The 19,374-nt window shown below is 41.3% G+C and overlaps 1 protein-coding gene across 12 annotated transcripts in view; it reads right to left on the bottom strand.

Moving 5' to 3' along the window:
• MAGI1 (membrane associated guanylate kinase, WW and PDZ domain containing 1) overlaps positions 1 to 19,374 on the bottom strand; it is a 713,080-nt gene that overhangs the window by 276,069 nt on the left and 417,637 nt on the right. For all 12 annotated transcript variants that reach the window (XM_049862789.1, XM_049862786.1, XM_049862781.1 and 9 more), the window contains exon 2: positions 11,297 to 11,413. In XM_049862789.1, coding sequence (XP_049718746.1) covers positions 11,297 to 11,413 — 117 coding nt within the window. The remainder of the gene's footprint in view (positions 1 to 11,296; positions 11,414 to 19,374) is intronic.

Genomic DNA, 19,374 nt, shown 5'->3' on the forward strand with positions numbered 1-19,374 from the left:
GCACAGGACCTTGACCTTGAAAAAGGTCTCACTTTCTTCATCTGAAAAGTAGATATAATAGTTCACACTTGGAAAAAAAATTATTGAGAAGATTAAAAGGAAATGATGCAAGAAATGTACCTAGCAGAGTTCCTGGCACACTGAGGACACTTTTAAATCATGCAGCCTGATGTCAGGCGAGTGACTCCCCTGTCTGCTCCTCCTCTTCCTCTTGTGTATAACAGAGATGACTATGATGACACCTACCATCAGTACCATCAGGAGAATTAATGAAATGATGCCTGTAAAACACTGAGGCTCTCGACTGGCACAGAGTGAGCATTTATAAAATGACTGTCATGGATTGAATTGTGGGCCCTCCCCCGCAAAGTATCTGTCAACTTGGCTAGGTCATGATTCCCAGTGCTGTATGACTGCCTACCATTTTGTCATCTGATATGATTTCCCTATGTGTCGTAAATCCTATCACTATGATGTAATGAGATGGATTAGTGGCAGTTATACTGATGAGATCTACAAGATTAGATAGAGTCTTAAGCCAATGTCTTTCGAGATATAAAAGAGAGAAGCAAGCAGAGAGACGGGGGACCTCATATCACCAAGAAAGCAGTGCTGTGAACAGAGAGCATCTTTTGGACCCAGGGTTCCTGCATGGTGAAGCTCCTAGTCCAGGGGAAAATCGATGAGAAGGACCTTCCTCCAGAGCTTAAAGAGAAAGAAGGCCTTCCCCTGGAGCTGACACCCTGACTTGGGACTTCTAGCCTACTAAAAAAAAGTGTGAGAAAATGAGTTTCTCTTTGTTAAAGCCATCTACTTGTGGTATCTCTGTTATCACAGAACTAGATGACCAAGACGGAATTTGGTACCAGGAGTGGGGTGCTGCTCCAATAGATACTTAAAACGTGGAAGCGGTTTTGAAACTGTGAATGAACAGAAGACTCTGAAGCAAGTGAGAAAAAACCATTAACACCAGAGATGGTAAGAAACAGCAGCAGAGGACCAGCAGCAGCAGAGGATCGGCAGCAACAGAACCAGGAGACCAGTGTGGCATGGCACTGGAGCCAACCCATGGAGCAAGAGAATTGAGTGCCTTCGTGCAGGAGGCTTCCTGGTGGAGCAGGGTGCCTCTGGATACTTAATCAGTGGAGCCAGGCTTGCAGACCCACGGAGAAAGAGAGTTGAGTGCTTTCAGGCTGAAGTTTACTGGTGGAGTAGGGTGCCTGCAGGCATTTATCAGTAGTGCTACAGAGCTTTGGAACACTTGCCCCAGGAGGGCAGACGCAGGTGTGAGGCCCAAGGGGCCAAGAGGCCAAGGAGCCAGGAAGCAGAAGCTCAAGAGACAAGGAACACAGCAAGCTAAACTGCCTCAGTCTCAAAAGGTATGGCCTCAACCTCTGGGAGTTTCAAAGGGTGGAGCCATGGCCTCTGGTATTTCTAAGGGTGGAGTCACCACTCATATGGACTAGGAGAATGGTGGACTTAAAGCCAAGGGAGCAGAGCAGCTGTGCCAGTGGGCCTGGAAGGCAAAGTTGAAGCCCAGGGCTGAGGGGCCTCCACTCAGAATCCAGAGAATGTGGCCAATACCTAGAGTTTGGAGGGCAGGGCCATTGTGTAAATTGTCTCAGAAAACAGAGGATTATTTTCAAACCCTTGAGGGCTAATGCAATATGTTCTGCTGACTTGCTTGGTGCCTGTTATGCCTTCTTTCCCTCTGATTTCTCCCACTTGTAATAGAAATGTCTAGCTTGTGCCTGTTCTGCCATTGTACTCCTGTAAGCAGATAGCCTGTGTTTTACATTTCACAGATGAAGAGGAATTTTTGGATTTTGGACTTGGAGTTAAGAGTTTTGCTATGATAGGGTGAATATATTTTGCATGTTGCAAGGATATGATTTTGGGGGGACCAAAGGGTGGAATATCATGGATTGAATTGTGCCCCTCCAAACTATTTGTCAACTTGGCTAGGTCATGATTCCCAGTATTGTATGACTGTCTACCATTTTGTCATCTGATGTGATTTCCCGGTGTGTCGTAAATCCTATCACTATGATGTAATGGGATGGATTAGTGGCAGTTATACTGATGAGACCTACAAGATTAGATAGTGTCTTAAGCCAATGTCTTTTGAGATATAAAAGAGAGAAGCAAGCAGAGAGACGGGGGGACCTCGTACTACCAAGAAAGCAGTACCGTGGGCAGAGTGCATCCTTTGAACCCAGGGTTCCTGCATGGAGAAGCTCCTAGTCCAGGGGAAGATTGATGAGAAGGACCTTCCTCCAGAGCCGACAGAGAGAGGAAGCCTTCCCCTGGAGCTGACACCCTGAATTTGGACTTCTAGCTTACTAGAGTGTGAGAAAATAAATTTCTCTTTGTTAAAGCCATATACTTATGGTATTTCTGTTATCGCTGCACTAGATGACCAAGACAATGACCACTGGCCATCTGGTGTAGAACTGAGAATTCCAGAGCAGACTCTGCAGCTTAATAAACAAAACAAAATCAGTCTAACTAACCTCTAAGGAGAAAAAAAAAGATAAAATACACTACATGGAAAACAAAGAGGAAAATAAGAAAGCAGAGTGTCAACAGAAGTCACTGACATGAACTAGAACAAAAAATGCTTTGTAACGAATGGCATCAAAAGGCTTGTTAACAAATCATCTCAAAATTAAACTTATCACCCACTCCCAGGCAGATCTGGAAACTGTAAGTTTTTCCCGTAGGACCTGACCCAAATAAAGCTGACAGCTTGCAGGACCAGTAAAAGCATGCCTCTTTGGGAGTCGGCAGAGGCCCAGGAAGAGGAAGAATTGTCAAAATTCAGAAATGTGCAGGTCCTTCTCACAGACTCACTGATGGCATGATTCTCTTCTCCTCTGGCAAGGAGACGTAAGGTGTTTTGGGTTGTCTAGAAGATGGGGGGTGCTTCTGGCATTTATCAGGTGGTGCCAGAGACTCAGAAATTTCTTCAGTGAGAGGGAAAGTCCAGATTAAAAATCGTCCCACTTTCCTACAATCTTTCAATGGCCCACCAGACATTCATGTGGATAAAAACTCGGTTATGATTACCTGAGCCCAGATTATAACTCTAAATTATACCTGAACTAAAATTATTTTTTTCTAATGTGATGACTTTAATTTTGGCACAAAACTCCATGCTGGACCATTATGTCACTCTGTGAAACACAAATCAATCTCACCCAATACATGGTAAAATAAGAAACCACGTATGAGAAGTGACATGGTGAGCAGAGGAGAAAATCCCTGTGACCCAGGCAATCTTGTGTTTATGGAGTATTTTCTACATGTATAGCACTGTGCTAAGCATTATAAAAACACAAAAGCAAATTAAACCCATAATAAATCGTCTCTACTCATGATCTGCTTTGTTGCCAGAACATTCCATTTTATATATAATATCATATAATATATAAAATATATTATAATAATACAATACAATATAATATAAATAGTATATTAAACTGGAACACATTTAAAATCATTTAGTAAAATATACATATTATGTAGGATGGGGAACTCTATACCACAGTATAAACCATTTACTCTTTTGTCTTAATTCTTGGCTTCCTAGAGGACAGTCCCAACAGGAAGCCAATGCAGAACAAGTAAGGTTGATGGAAAAGAAAGGAAAGGTTAGCTGTAGGTATTAAGGGGTGGGTCAAAGGGTGGGAGGGCTTCTCAGAACACTGAAGTCCCATAGTGGGGAGGTCCTCACCAGCAAGGAACACATGGAAAAATCTAAAAATGATAGGTAGAAGGGAAGGAGAGAAAAAAATTTGAGAACTGATAGAAAAGTAATAAAGACAAATACTGACTGAATTATAAAAAACAGGCAGGGCCTGAATTGAAATGCTCCATAGTCTATGTGAAAAAGCCAGAGTTAGAGATGATATATAAGTATCATGGCAGAGTACCTGGTACATAACAGGAATCCCCAAAAGTGAACACTATTACTATTGTTACTAGTCACAAATTTTGCCACAGGATAGGCCTCATAAAAGGAGCTCTGGAGGCACAGTGGTTAAAGCACTCAGCTGCTAACTGAACGGTTGGCAGTTTGAACCCACCAGCTGCACCACGGGAGAAAGATGTAGCAGTCTGCTTCCATAAAGGTTACAGCCTTGGAAACCCTATGGGGCAGTTCTACTCTGTCCTACAGGGTCATTAGGAATCAGAATCGACTCTACAGCAACGGGTTAGGACTTGTAAAGGGTAAAACAATCCTTTAAACAGCACTTACCTTGGCTTAGAGTACGAGGGCACTCTCAATAGTGAGAAAGTTTCCAGTGACCTTTTTCCTGGTCAGGCCTGCGGATGCTTGTAGAATGGTCTTGTTCATGAATTATAGCTTGAAGCCCTCTACTAGTATACAACACAACCTGAATGCAGGAATGCACACACCAGGAGAGAAGCTATTTTCCAACCAACATCCAGTTCTTTACCCTGGCCTCTCAATGATAAAGAGGTCTAGTTCATGTCACCAGCTCTAATTGTTAAATACCACGGCAGAATGCACTGATTCTAGGCAAGTAGTTCTGGAACTAACTATGCTTCAGAGAAACTAACAGGTTCAAAGACTACCAAGCAATTTATGTCCCTGATGCCACATTTACTTTCAAATAATAAACAATGCCAACTGGTATCAGGTGCTAACTTGCTTGTTTGAATATGGCACCTCTACAGATAAAGACTACAGAATCACTTATGTTTACCAGTCAAAAACTGTCTTAGATCAAATATTTTTAGTCCCTTTATAAACTCCTTTCAGTCAACAATCAATGGTTCTTATACCTGTTACAATGGTCTCAGCATCAGGAAGGGCCTTGATAAACAAAGTGTTAAGCTACGAACAAAACCGACTTACCCTTTCCCTCTTTCAGGTGATCTTTGCTTGAAAAGAAAGGCGAGTTCCTTAGAGTTGAGCCCAGAGAAGTGAGAAGGAGTGGGAGGGGTGCTGTTCAGCATTCTAGAGAACCAGTAGGACTGGATGAGCTGTATCTCATTGTGACAGCAGCAGTATAATAAATGACAAGCCCTGTCAGGTAACACATTTATCTTCACAGGAAAAGCAGCCATTCCAAAGCAAGAATCTCTGATGTTGTCACATCAGCTAGGACAAGAAGTCATAAAGCAGGATGGCTATCAATATAGGAGGTACAGCAATATCTAGATGGCAATTAGGAGGTGCTGTGAATGGGCACTGGAGCTCCAAGCTCACTGGAGCCTTGACTTTTTATCAGGGCTTCTAACTGGTTCAAACTGGTTCAGTCATGGCTGACAAAGCAAAACTGGAAAAGATCTGAATTTTTTAAATTTAGGTGATCTGAAACCACAACTGGGATGGGAAAAATTATGGGTCAAACCCCTGAAATGGGAGATTCAGAAGAGGCATAGTGAGCCCTTTCAGGAGCCTGATCCATGAGATTGGATTATTGCCGCAACTGGGGAGAGTGACACACATTCAAAGTGGCACGGTCGGCCGCCATCTTTGAGCAGGGGGTCCCTGTTTCTGACTGTACAAAATCCGAAGGGCAAGAGATTTGGTTGCTATGCAATGCATACTCTGCCCTTGTTTTCTAATAAGGAGATTAAGTTGCTAGCCGGGCTTTGACCCATAATTTTTCTCATTCAGATTATGGTTCACCAAGTTCTAAAAATTTGGTTTGTTCAGTGTGACTTCCATTGCCATGACTGAATCGGAAAAAACCGGTTTGAAGCCTTTCTTTTTCCCTCTGGGCTTTGGTTACTAGGCAAGTAATCAGTGAAACTTTGTCAGTCATCTATGACCCTTTTCAGAGCTCATTCTTCCCCGCTGCCTTTTATTCTGAGAGCGTTATGGCAAAAGCAGCTCTGCTGCTTCTCCCAAATGCTAAGTAACCAAGAAAAAAATGATAAAAATAAAAAGCATCCTTTACTTCTGTTATTCATTCATTCATTTAAAAAATATTTACCCCATGTTTCTACAGTCCAAGCACGAAGCTAGGGAGGTGCTGTTGCTATCCATAAGGTTTCCATTCAATACTTTGTAGAAGTCATCAGCAAAGACTTGTTGTTGTTAGGTGCCGTTGAGTCGCTTCCAAATCATAGCGACCCTATGCTCAACAGAACAAAACACTGCCTGGTCCTGTGCAAAGACTAGTCCCTACAAAAGGACATCATGTTTGGCAAAGTAGAGGGTCACAGAAAGTGAGGGAAACCCTCAATAAGATGGACTGACACAACAGTCCACAACGATGGATTCAAACATACTAACAATCATGAAGATGGCATAGGAGCAGACAGTGTTTCATTCTGTAGTAAGTAAGATCCCTATAAACTGGTTCCAACTTGAAAGCACCTAACAACAACAAGCTGGGTGTAGGCTGGTAACTAAGGCACCCTACCTCAGAAAACTTCAATTCTAGTAGGATAGACGGACACACAGCATGCAACTACAATCAGGTGTGGTAAGTGCTTGAAGAAGGCTATAGAGGGTGGCTGTGAGGGCAGCAAGAAGCCAACAGGTCCAGTCCATGGAGACATGGTGGGCTTCGTGAAAGAAGTGACAGATAGGCCAACACTTGAAAGAAGTTTGAGAAATGGTCAGATGAAAAGCTAGGGAAATAGGAGGAGGAAATAATGTGCACCCAGTGACAAGAAGGCACGTGTGTGTTTAGGAATGGAATGAAGGTGTATGGCTGAAGCATGGAGGTGGAATGGGGCATGTGAACAGCATTTGAGCTGATGGAGACAGTATTATCCAGATGGTACTCAGGAATGTGGGAAGTGAGCAACACTGATGACCTTCACACACATTTCAAATCTGTTCATTTAAAAGGGGTTTTCCACAGGAACACTAAGAAGAGGTCTAATAAAAAATAAGATAAACTTAGATATCATAAGACAATTGTCTTAGCTATCTAGTACTACTATAACAGAAATACCACAAGTAGGCAGCTTTAATGATCAAAAATTTATTTTCTCACAGTAAACTGATTAGAAGAGGTTAGAAGTCTGAACTCAGGGTGCCAGCTCTAGGGGAAGGCTCTCTCTCTTGTCTCTCTTCTGCTTCTGTTCCTAGTTCCTTGGCGATCATGTGGTGTGTATCTTCCCCTCTGTGCTTGCTTGCTCGCTTAATCTGCTTTTTTATATCTTAAAAGAGATTGACTTAAGATACACCCTACACTAATACTGCCTCATTACTATAACAAAGAAAATCCATTCCCAAATGAGATCATAACCACAGGTGTAGAATTTAGAACTTACAACATATATTTTTGGGGGACACGATTCATTCCATAACAAGAATTATGCATTGATTTAAAAATAATTGAATGATCATTAAGCATTTACTAAGATTCTATTCTGTGTATCAGTGAGTACATACCACTTGTAAGTCAGACGGAAGATACTTTTTTTAAGGTATGATGGCTTACATTGCCCCCACTCTCAGGACATAAAGCGCCATGATTTTAGAGTTAATACCATAAATTCAACAACCACTTCTTTATTACTCCAATCATGATATCATTCATTACATCCAACTGGTTTCACCATGCAGGTGCTACTCATTAGCTGTGTCACCTGAGGGAAGCTATTTAACCTCTCTAGCTTCTGCTTCCTTTCATGAGACCCATCTCATGGGGTTGCTGTGAGTATTTGGTGGGACAATGAGTGAGGTAGAATTACTATTTCCATTTTACTGAACAGTAAACTGAGACCCAGCAAGGTTAAGTGATGCTCCAGGCCATACAGCTCATAGAACGTGCTGACACTTTCAACTAGGGCTTCTGACTCATTCTGCATCTAGTTCTCCTTTCTGTCAGCAATTTTTTGGGGTGGTGATTTCTGATAGTATATATAATTAACTTCTAATGAAAATGACCTTTTTCATACTGTGGAAATAATAAGTTTTTGAATAAAGGAAAAAAAAGGAGAATAATAATAGCTAGCAGAAATAGCAGTGGATGAACACTTTAAATAGGAGAATTGTATAGCATACGGATTTTATCTCAATTATGCTGTTTAAAGAACTTTAAAAATACAAAAAAATTAAAATAGCACTGGATGAGGAGTAATGTGGCATTTAGAAGTGGTATGACTTTGAGGAAGTTTAATTTTATTGCTTCTTATCTATAAAATAGAGATGCTATTACTCGCATTGCCTTTCTCAGGGAATTTGGATACAAGTGAATCTTAAATGATAAAGTCCACTATGAGCCACACAAAGCTCTACCACGTTAATGCTGACACTAAAAAGGGCTTGAGGATAAAGAGGCCTCATTTTTTCATTTCTTTCTAACGGTACACAAAACCAGTGCCATCAAGTTGATTCCGACACATAGAGACCCTATAGGGCAGAGTAGAACTGCCCCATAGAGTTTCCAAGGAGCGCCTGGTGGATTCGAACTGCCGACCCTTTGGTTAGTAGCTGTAGCACTTGACCACTATGCCACCAGAGTTTCCACAGTACACAAGCCTCCGAAAATGTACAGGAAAAAAATCCACCCCCCTTCGCGAGCACCTGCTCATGAGGTCATCCATTCTCAGAATACTGTAGTCACTAAAACGTCAGCAGCAGAAGTTCTGGAACACACGGATGACGCGAGCTTGTCTCCCTGCGGCACCCCTACAACACCGTCAGGAAGATCCGTTCTCCAAATCCAGGACTTCCCAATTCATCAGCACCACAGGCTGGTCCAGAGCTCTGCTTTACCAGGCACATGGGCTGAAGTATCGACATAAACACAAATGTGCCCAGAACAGTCCAGGCTTATAACAGAATCCCAAGTCACCCCTGGTCTACTCACATTCAAAGACATACGTACTACACCAGTCTCGGAAACAGACCGCTGCTGAATTTCCTTCACACTTTATGAAGGAAATGTAAAATGTAATGTTACCTGTTTTCTCTTTCAGAAGGGAGACAATTTCCCCTTTCCAAATTCCTGATTTACTCATTTTACAGAAATGAAATATTAATAGCCAAGAGCTGTATACAAGCAAAGACAAAACATGATTTTCCACTGCTTTTTAAAAAGACTTAGGTCATTTTTGCCCCATTCCTACAGAGTGGTAAGCTTAAAATCAAGCCATTTAGCTCACAGTCAGGTCCAATGAATCAGTGGAAAAATCAGTGGGAACGCATCCTGAAGCGTAACCATGGTAACACCACAGATGCGTCAAGAAATGGTGTGCTCAATGGCTTTTCCCCATTTCTTAAATTGGAATCTAAGTAGGGAAAAAATTACACAGAGAACAATCATGATTCTGCAATTACTGAATTCTGCAAAATTGCATTCGACCTGCTGTACTGTAACTTCAGAGGCAGCTATGGTACAGCTATGGGAACAGCCCTCGGTGGCTTGGGAGTAAAAGACACCTGGATCTGCCACTTACCTGTTGGAACTCGGTCTTCCTAAGACTGTTTCCTCATCTGTACAAGGGATGCTACAAACCCCAACATCAAAGGGTTATTATAAGATTAAAGCGTGGCAGTATGGCAGAGGAAGGGCAATGATGGAATCAGGAGACCTGAAGCCCTGGTCATCTTTAGCTTCATTGTGTGTGTGTGTGTGTTTTCTTTTTCTTTTCTTTCACTTAATTTATTGCCTTGGTTTCTTGCCCTATAAAAACCGAATGATAATCTCTGCCCCGCAAATTGATTAGAATTAGGAATTACTATTAATGTCAATACAAAGAATCATTATTAGGATTATAATTTATAGGCTGAGGGCCATAAATTCACATTAATACATTATCACATCGTTTTATCTGTCAAATGTGGCTCTGCCACTCAGCAGAAAGAGGGAGTCCTGCAATAAAGCTCTTCTCTCTGAGCCTCAGTTTCTTCATCAGTAAAACAGAGGGTAAGGGCTACTGTAGAATCTGATCTCCAGGGGCCTCAGTCTGGACTTAGATTCTAAATCCTCGTAAATCTATGGTATGCCTTAGATTAATTCTGCTTATTAAACTGCAGTAGTATCAGAATACATTAGCACTCTAGCACACCACTTGCAAAATATAATTTTCATAAAGAAAATCATTTGTAGCAAACCAATCATAGGAATAAGCAACGTACCTTGTACTTCAAATTGTTCTTTTTACCTTTTGCTGGTTAAAATATGGAAACCCTGCTGGCGTAGTGGTTAAGTGCTACGACTGCTAACCAAAGGGTCGGCAGTTCGAATCTGCCAGGCGCTCCTTGGAAACTCTATGGGGCAGTTCTACCCTGGCCTATAGGGTCACTATGAGTCAGAATCAACTTGACGGCACCGGGTTTGGTTTTTTGGTTTGGTTGAAATGTATATGTATACATTTCCAAAGAAATATTTCAAACTTTGATGAACTGAGTAATAGAGAGGAGAAAAGAAAACTTCCAAGTAATAAAATTACAGTCACTTTTTCTCCTTATTTTTGAATGAAATTAAATAACTGAATGTCTTTCCCTTCCTCCTCCTCCCCCCATCCTTCCTTCTGCACAAAAACTCTAGGGGGCCATCAGGGACCCACTGGTCCACAGAGAACAGTCTGAAGGCTTCCAGCCTGGTTGTTGTGGTTGTTAGTTGCCGCTGAGTTGATTCCGACTCATGGCAACCCCATGTGTAGAGTAGAACTACTCCACAGGGTTTTCAAGGCTGTGACCTTTCAAAGGCAGATCACCAGGCCTGTCTTCTGAAGTACCTCTGGGTGGGTTTAAACTGCCAACCTTTCAGCTAGTAGTCAAGTGCTTAACTGTGCTACCCAGGGACTCCCTCTGGCCTGGACATTCCATTAATAACAATGACAGCCAGCATTTCTGGAGGACTGCTCCATGCCAAAAACCCACAGCTGTGGAGTTGATTCTGACTCACAGGGACCTACAGGACAGGTAGAACTGCCCCACAGGGTTGCCAAGGCTGTAAATCTTTACAGAAGCAGACCGCCGCATTTAGCTCCAATACCCCATGCCAGCACCTTACGAAATGTCTGTGTCTCATCCCATTTACTCCTCATTACAGTTCTGTGAAGTTAGTATTATGATAGCCTTTTTGTTTATGTGGAAACTGGGTTTTTCAAAGGATAAACAGTCCGCCCAGCATTGCAAACTGGTAAGTGGCAGAGCTGGGTCTGAGCCCTAGGCAGGCTCAAAAGTCCGTGTGATTCACCAGGAAGGTACTGTATGTCCCAGAGTCTATTATGATTCACTAGACTTATCAAGTCGTTAAGTGCTCCCAAACCAGCTGTTGAGCCTCTTCCTTTTTCTGACTTCTCCCACACCCAACCAGCACTGAGATGCCAAAGACGGGCTACTTACAAGGCACAGCATGGCGGTAAAGGTTATCCCTTATGGTCTGCTGGAGCTCATGATCAGGAGATCCTTTCTGGAAGCGTTGATTGAGAAAATGTCGTAGGTCCTTGTTCAGCCTGCCTCCTGCAGGAAACATAAAAGACAACATGTCAACAATAGGGCTTCCTAGATACTGGGCTGCCTGGGAGCAGTGTGCAGGAAGCCACACAAAGCAAATGAAGTCAACCACCCTCAGTCATTTTGAGCACTGACTTTAGGTCTTCCTCTGCAGCGGACGAAGCAAGCAGGGATGTAATAAAGATAAAACAACCTTGAAATGGCATTAACTTGAGGGTCCAATCTCACATAACACTAGATGGCTAAAATAACAAAGAATTTAAACTAGGCTGTTACATTTAAAATATGTGCTATAGACACTCACACACACTATTAGTGAGAGAGGAAATGGCTAGAACCTTAAAGAGGATAGTCTAGCAATAGCTATCAAATTATAAAGTGTTCTAAGACCAGGGATTCGTTGGTAGGAATTTACCCTATTGATATACTTGCCAAAAAAAAAAAAAGAAGTCTGCCAAAATCTCCAGTATTGTTTATTGCAGAATTTTTATAACAAGTGAACAAAAATAAAAACAAAACAAAAAAAAAACCTGGAAACAGCCAAAAGGGATCAATAAAGAAAAGCATAGTTCATCCATAGAATGACCACTCTGCATAAAGCAGATATGATGTGCTGGTATTGTGGGAAATGTATGGACTAGTTCATACTGTCTGATCCTTTGTGGAAAGACCGTGTATTAATGGAAGGAATCATAAGAAAATTTTAACAGTGATTTCCTTTTTAGGGAGAAGGGTTTGGCCTTGGGAAATATGGGAGGAGACTTTACTCTTCATTATGTAGACAGATCGATAGACAGAGATAGAGATTATAGATCTTATTCTGAATCAATTTTCAAACACCAATATAAGTTGCTTTTTATTTATTCTTGTTTTTTAAGCAATCGTAATCTGGGAGGAGGGAGTCCGTGTTTACTTCTTTATAACTCTCTAGGGTCACTATAAGTCAGAATCGACTCGATGGCAACGGGTCTGGTTTTAGTTTTTTAATACTTAATAGAAGGATCCCCAGTGGCGCAATAGTTAAGTGCTCGCTTGCTAACCAACAGGTCGGTGGGTTGTGGTACTCTGCTTCCATAAAGATTACAGCCTTGGAAACCTTATGGGGCAGTTCTACCCTGTCCTATTGGGTCGCTGTGAGTTGAAATTCGACTCGATGGCAATAGGTTTGGTTTTTTGGATACTTAACAGAAGTAAAAACATTATATTCTTATAAAATGTGTATAGAAAGAAGCTAACAAACCTTTTTTCTTCTAAATCATAAACACAAATGACAGTCCACAGGATCCACAGAAGGTTTGTAGATCAACCTAGCTAACATTCACTTTTAATGGAGAAAGTCCCTTCAGCTACAGCTAAGAATAGCAAGGCTAAGACTGTCCTTCCATTTTTAGACAGGGTAAAAATAAGGTAAGAGCATTTCGAGCCTTACAGAAACAATGCAGCAATCCAGCAACCAAATGACTCACAAAATCCATGTTTTTAGATGATGTCATAGGTTGAACTGTCCCCCCAAAATACGTGTCAACTTGGTTAGGTCATGATTTCAAGTATTGTGTGGTAGTCCTCCATTTTGTGATTGATGTAATTTTCCTATATGTTGTAAATCCTCATCTCTGCCTGTGGTTAACCAGGCAAGACTGGATAATGTTGAAGAGGGTTAGGGTGGGATGTAACACCCTTGCTCAGGTCATATCCCTGATTCAATGTACAGAGAGTTTCCCTGGGGTATGGCCTGTACTACCTTTTATCTTACAAGAGATAGAAGGAAAGGGAAGTGAGTAGAGAGTTGGGGACCTCAGACCACCAAGAAAGCAGCACCAGGAACACAGTGCATCCTTTGGACCCGGGGTCTCTGCACCTGAGAAGCTCCTTGACCAGGGTAAGACTGATGACAAGGACCTTCCTCCAGGGCCTACAGAGAGAGAAAGGCTTCCCGTGGAGCTGATGCCCTAGACTTGGACTTCTAGTCTACTAGACTGTGAGAGCATAAACTTCTCTGTTAAAGCCATCCACTTGTGGTATTTCTGTTATAGCAGCACTAGATGACTAAGACAGATGATAACTTCCCCTTGGTCAAAAAGGGTAAATTGTGAGGATGACAGTGATGGTTAAGATGGTGCTGATTCCTACACGGGGCAGGAAACTACTGACCTTTGTTTTAATATCATGTTCAAAATAAGATTTCCTGCTACAGCTGCTCATTACAGAATAGACTAACGAAACCCAGTTTGAACTATCTTAATTCAGTTGTATTACATCTAAGGTCTCAAGTGGCCAGAAGGAAAATACATATATTCAAGTTGGTCTTAAGTCAATCAATAAAAATTCAACTATTTGTCAAATACTTTTTGAATGAAGATAAATACCCACCCACCCCCAGTTAGCCTCCCCCCAAAAAAGTGGGCACAAAGTTTGAATAGACGATTTACAAAAAATATAAATGATTGACTATTACATTAAAAGATGTTCAATATCATTAGTCATCAGAGAAACGCAAATTAAACAATGAGATTCCAGTACATACCACCTAGAATGGCAAAAGTTAAAAAGACCAACAATATCAAGTGTTGGCAAGGTTGTAGAGCAGCATGAAATCTTATAAATTGCTAGTGGCCCTATGAAATGTTTCATCCTTCTGGGAAAACAAACAACAGTATCTTACAGAGTTAAACCTTCACTTACCAAGTGACCAAACAATTGGACTCAACAAACCACTAAGCACAAGACTACTAGCTGAAAAGTTGGCAGTCTGAACACCCAGTGGCACCTCAGAAGACAGGCCTGGTGATCTGCTTCCAAAAGGTCATAGCCTTGAAAACCCTATAGAGCCATTCTCCTCTACACACGTGCAGTCACCATGAGTCTGAATCAACTTGATGGCAACTAACAACAACAACAACAAATGCTTATGTTAAAAAAAAAAAATACGGCCACAAAAAGACTCAAAGATGAATATTCACAGCAACTTTATTCATAATACCCAAAATCTGGAAACAATCCAACAGGTGAATGGGTAAGGGAACTGTGGTATATTGAAACAGTGGGAAGATACACAACAGTGAAAAGGAACCAACTATTAACACACGCAATAATACTGATAAATCTCAAACACATAATGCCGACCAAAAGAAACCAGACACAAAAGAGAACGTACTGTATGGTTTCATTTACATAAAGTTACAAGACAGGCTGTGGTGCAGTGAATTGTGTTAATATGGCCCTTCTAGCCATGGGCTTGTGACTCCCACAAAATGATTGGGTGGCATTATGCAAATAAATTGCTTGTGGCCCACAAAGCGAATTTGACAGTTTTGCTAATGCAATCAAGGTACATGGAACCCTTGCGGGGGTGGGACCATGGAAATAATAACATGGAACCCTCGTAGGGAATTGGTCAGTTTTGCCATCCCACCAGGCTTACAAAAAGCAATACCAGAAAGAGGGTTGGGGGAACCTCACTACCATCAAGTTGAAGAGCTGGGAGTAAGCACATCCTTTGGACCCTGGGTCCCTGCGTTGAGAACCTCCTAGGCTCCCTAGATTCAGGAGACTGAGAGAAGGAGCTGTAACTCTGAAAACAGTGAAAAACAGCGTGGCAGCAGGGAAAAGCGGTGGGAAGCACAGCAGAGTCCGGCAGCAGTGAAACGGTGGCAGCAAAACCAGGAGACCAGCAGGAGACTGCACGAGACTGAGCAGTCCGCTTCCCAGCCCATGGTGGCTACAGTGGGTGTGCTGACACACAGAGCAAGACTTCTGAGTACGTTCAGGCAGGAAGCTTGCTGGTGGGATGGGGTGCCTCCAGGCACCTAGTGGCAGAGCTCAAGAGCTTTGTAACACTTGGCCATGCAGGGCAGAGGGCAGGCCGAGGGCCAAGAGAGAGGCCTCCTTCAGAGCGTGGCTGAGGAAAAAATTGTCCTGAATGAAGAGCTATATCCTGAGCTGTTCCTATTACTTCTAAGTTGATCCTGAACTGTAACCTGTTACTTCTCTAATAAAGTCTATAATCATGAATATGGCCGGTGAGTTCTGTGTGGCCACTGCAATGAATTATCGAACCCTGAAGAGAAGTAAGGAGTGTTGTAGGAAGGATAGCTGGTGTCAGACCTGGTAAAAAGGTTAGAGAATGGAGGTAAGTCTGACCCCCACCGTGTAGGAATCAGCCATGGGCTGATGCTGATCTTGATTTTCTCTCCTTCCCCTGAAGTTAGACCAGGAGGTCTGACACCATGGCACCATTTTTACACAGACTAAACTTACTTATAGTTCAGAAAGCAGATCAGGGTTCTGCTGAGGGCTGAGGGTGAGCAGAGGCCAACTGCAATGGGCCACAAGAAATAAGATCTGTGGATTGTACCAATGTTGATTTCTGGGTTTTGAAATTGGACAATAATTATATAAGGTGTTACCATTGGTGGAAACTGCACTAAGGGAACGTGAGACCTCTCTGTACTATTTTTATAGCTTCCTATGCATCTATAATAACTTCAAAATCAAAAGGCTTTCAAAGGGGCAAGGGGAAAGCACAGGTAAACTTTCTGAGGAAGATGCCAATATACCTTGATTGTGGTAGTGCTAACAGTGTTCAAAGATTTCTCCCAAATATATGGAACTGTCTTCATGAAATAGGTATATGTTCTTATATGCAAACTGTACTGCAGTAAAGTTGATTTCAAAAGTTTATATATTATTGAGAGATTACTATGTTTCAGGCACTGTTCTAGTTGCTTAGTTCTTAATTTTCCACAAAGAATGCTGAAAGAAAAATAAAGTCTTGGTAATTAAGACAGATGGGATCTGTGAACCTCACTTTTCTCATCTGTGAAAAGGGAACACCGATATGATAGCAGCTGTGTCACAGCATTGTCCTGAGGATTAAATGAGATGACACATGTGACATGCTTGGGACAACGCTTGCCAAAGAGAAAGCACTCAATGAAAAATGGACACTATCATTAATATCATTATGTAGAACATACAAATGTTGAAGTGAGTGGGAACAGAACTAAGATCAGTCTAAACATGGTCTTTTACTCTTTTTTAAAATGCACATTTTGAAGAAGAGTAAACACAAAATTTATCCTACTGGCATAGAAATAGTGAGGAGCAAAATACAGGCAGATTAAAGATATACCTAGTACCTACTTGTACGAAAAATGTGTGGAGATACGTAAATTGGAAACAAACATCTAGTGCATGCCTAGTATATAATATTTTCATGGATGAGAAAAGTGCTGACGCTAAAATTTGAAAACGAAACCAACTGGTACATCGTTGATATATGATGCTCAGATCTGCTAACTATACCTCTAAGTACACCCACTCCTCACTTATTGACATGGTCAGGTTCCAAAGACCAGGTTGTTACGTGAAAATCAGTGTTACATGAAAATGGAGAATGACTACATCATTACATAACTGCCAAATCACATCATTATGTAACTGCCAAATCACTGAGAATCATGGCCCAGCCAAGGTGACACATAACCTTAACCATCACAGCCAGTGTTGCTCTTGCCTTGACTTCAGCATTCATTACTGCTAGATGTACAAGGTTACTGTACAAAATAGTCAGATAGTAGATTTTTTACTGTTGTCGTGAATGTGAAATGTCAGATCACAAGATGGTCGATAAATGAGGGGTAGGGTATAAGGTACTCTGGAATTTGACTAAAAAGATAACAATGTTTACCAACAACATTCTCATTGCCTAGAAATGTAGGGTTTTATATTCCTCTTAGGAGACCACAGTTCTAGACATTAAGAAGACACTGACACTTGGAAAACAGCTTGGCAGTTCTTCAAAAAGTTAAACAGAGTTACCATATGATTCAGCAATCCCACTTGTAAGTAGACACCCGAAAGAATTGGAAGTCGGGAGGCAAACAGATACACCACTGTTCCTTGCGGCACTACTCATAATAGCCAAAAGGTAGAAACAACCTAAATGTCCATCAACAGATGAATCAATCAACAAAATGGGATACATACATGCAATGGGATATTACTCAGCCATAGAGAGAAATGAAGTCCTGATGCACGCCACATCATGAAGAACCTAGAAAACATCATGCTGAGTGAAATAAGTTAGTCACAAAAGGACAAATACTGTCTGATTCCACTTATATGAAGTATCTAGAATAGGCAAGGGTACAGAGACCAGCATTTGTTAGTCGTTACCAGGGGCGGGTGGAAGGAAGAGGCAAAGGATGACTCATTCCTTAGGGAATACTAAGCTGCTGAAGGAAAAATCTGGGAACAGACACGGGTGATGGATGAACAACACAATGAACATAAATAATGTCACTAACCTGTACAGGTGAGGGCTGTTAAAATGGCAAATGTTTTCTTACATAGATATATACCACAATAAAAAAAAAAAAAAAAAAGACAGTGACAGTTATTATTTGAGTCACGAGCAGCAAAGTTGTCTGTGGGTCCACAGCAAAAAATCCGAAGAAGATTCTGGACATATAATCTCTTCAGTCCAAAAATGCCATGTTGTCGTTGTTAGGTGCCGTCCAGCCGGTTCTGACTCATAGCAATCCTATGCACAACAGAAGGAAACAGCACTCGGTCTTGCGCCATCCTCACAGTCCTTGTCATGCTTGAGTTCATGGTTGCAGCCATCGTTTAAATATGCCCCAGGCTCACACAGCCTTGTGGATCACATACGGTAACTGTCAAGGTAAACCAGGGCACGCAGATTGCAGAGCATTCTTAAGATACAGACACTCTTTGTCTACTCTTGAGCTTTACGTTAAGTCCAGCCAGGCTAGCTACAGTTTACGACCCTCAAACCAGAAGTCCTCTCTACCGCGGATGTGTAAAAGGGCAGGGTTAACCATACTGCCGCTTAACATTTACTCTGTCTGTGTTGCCAGACACCTGTGAGCGAAATGCCCCAACCTTCGCATTCCATTAAGAATACTGTGATTTTGGGCATCTAATCTCAAATTAATTGCCAATTATCCAGGGAACACTTCTATAAATCTGCTAATTGTCAAGGGCAGTGAGCCAATGAAATACTAAAATTGCAAGAGAGATGGTCTGTTGTATCATCTTCACCTTCTTTGAAATTCAGGACTTGTTTTGTAAATGGGAAAAAGAACATAGGTCAGGATTATGTGGAACTTTTTTCAAGAAGAGTTCGGAGTTTATTTTAAGACAATTTTATAATTCAAATGGGGCATAGAATTTTTCCCAGGATTTGTCTTCATTTTATATATATATATATATATATATTTTTAATTCAACACCGATGCTTCGAACACTTGCTTTTCTAAGGCAGCAGGAACTATTTAGATTGTTCCTTCTTCCTGAGCTCAAAGAAAATCTGGAGCTCCCTGTTTCTACCTATTAAATCTACTGATTTTGTTTTTCCATTTCAATTTTTTACAGGTGTACAACTTATTGACAGCAATTACAATAACTGGCTATATAACCCTACCCTGAATGCAATTTATCCATCACCATTAACCCCCCTTTCCCCTTCCCTCCCACCCCTGGTAACCACTAATAAACCTTGGTCTCTATATATTTGACTTTTCTTGTCTTTTTATATAACTGAAGTCATATAATATTTGTCCTTTTGTGATTGGACCTTTGCCCATTTTATGATTGGGCTATTTGTCTTTTTGTTGTTGTCAAAGTTTTATATATATTTTAGTTATTAGATTCTTATCAGATATATGTCTCTGAAGATAAGTCTCCCAGTCGGTAGCTTGTCTTTTTACTTTTTTGGTAAAGTCTTTTGATGAACAACAGTTTTTAATTTTTACGGGGTCCCATTCATTTATTTTGTCTTTTGTTGTTTGGGTTTTTGTTATTATATTAGATAATCCATTGTTGAAAATTCAGCCTGACAGTGTTGCCCCTGCTTGGTCTTGTAAGAATTTTATGGTTTTAGTTTTCACATTAAGGTCCTTAAAACTGAAACCACAAAATGGTCCTTAATCCATTTTGGGAAA

This window comes from Elephas maximus, chromosome 20 (assembly GCF_024166365.1).
Source record: "Elephas maximus indicus isolate mEleMax1 chromosome 20, mEleMax1 primary haplotype, whole genome shotgun sequence".
NCBI classification, from domain to species: domain Eukaryota; kingdom Metazoa; phylum Chordata; class Mammalia; order Proboscidea; family Elephantidae; genus Elephas; species Elephas maximus.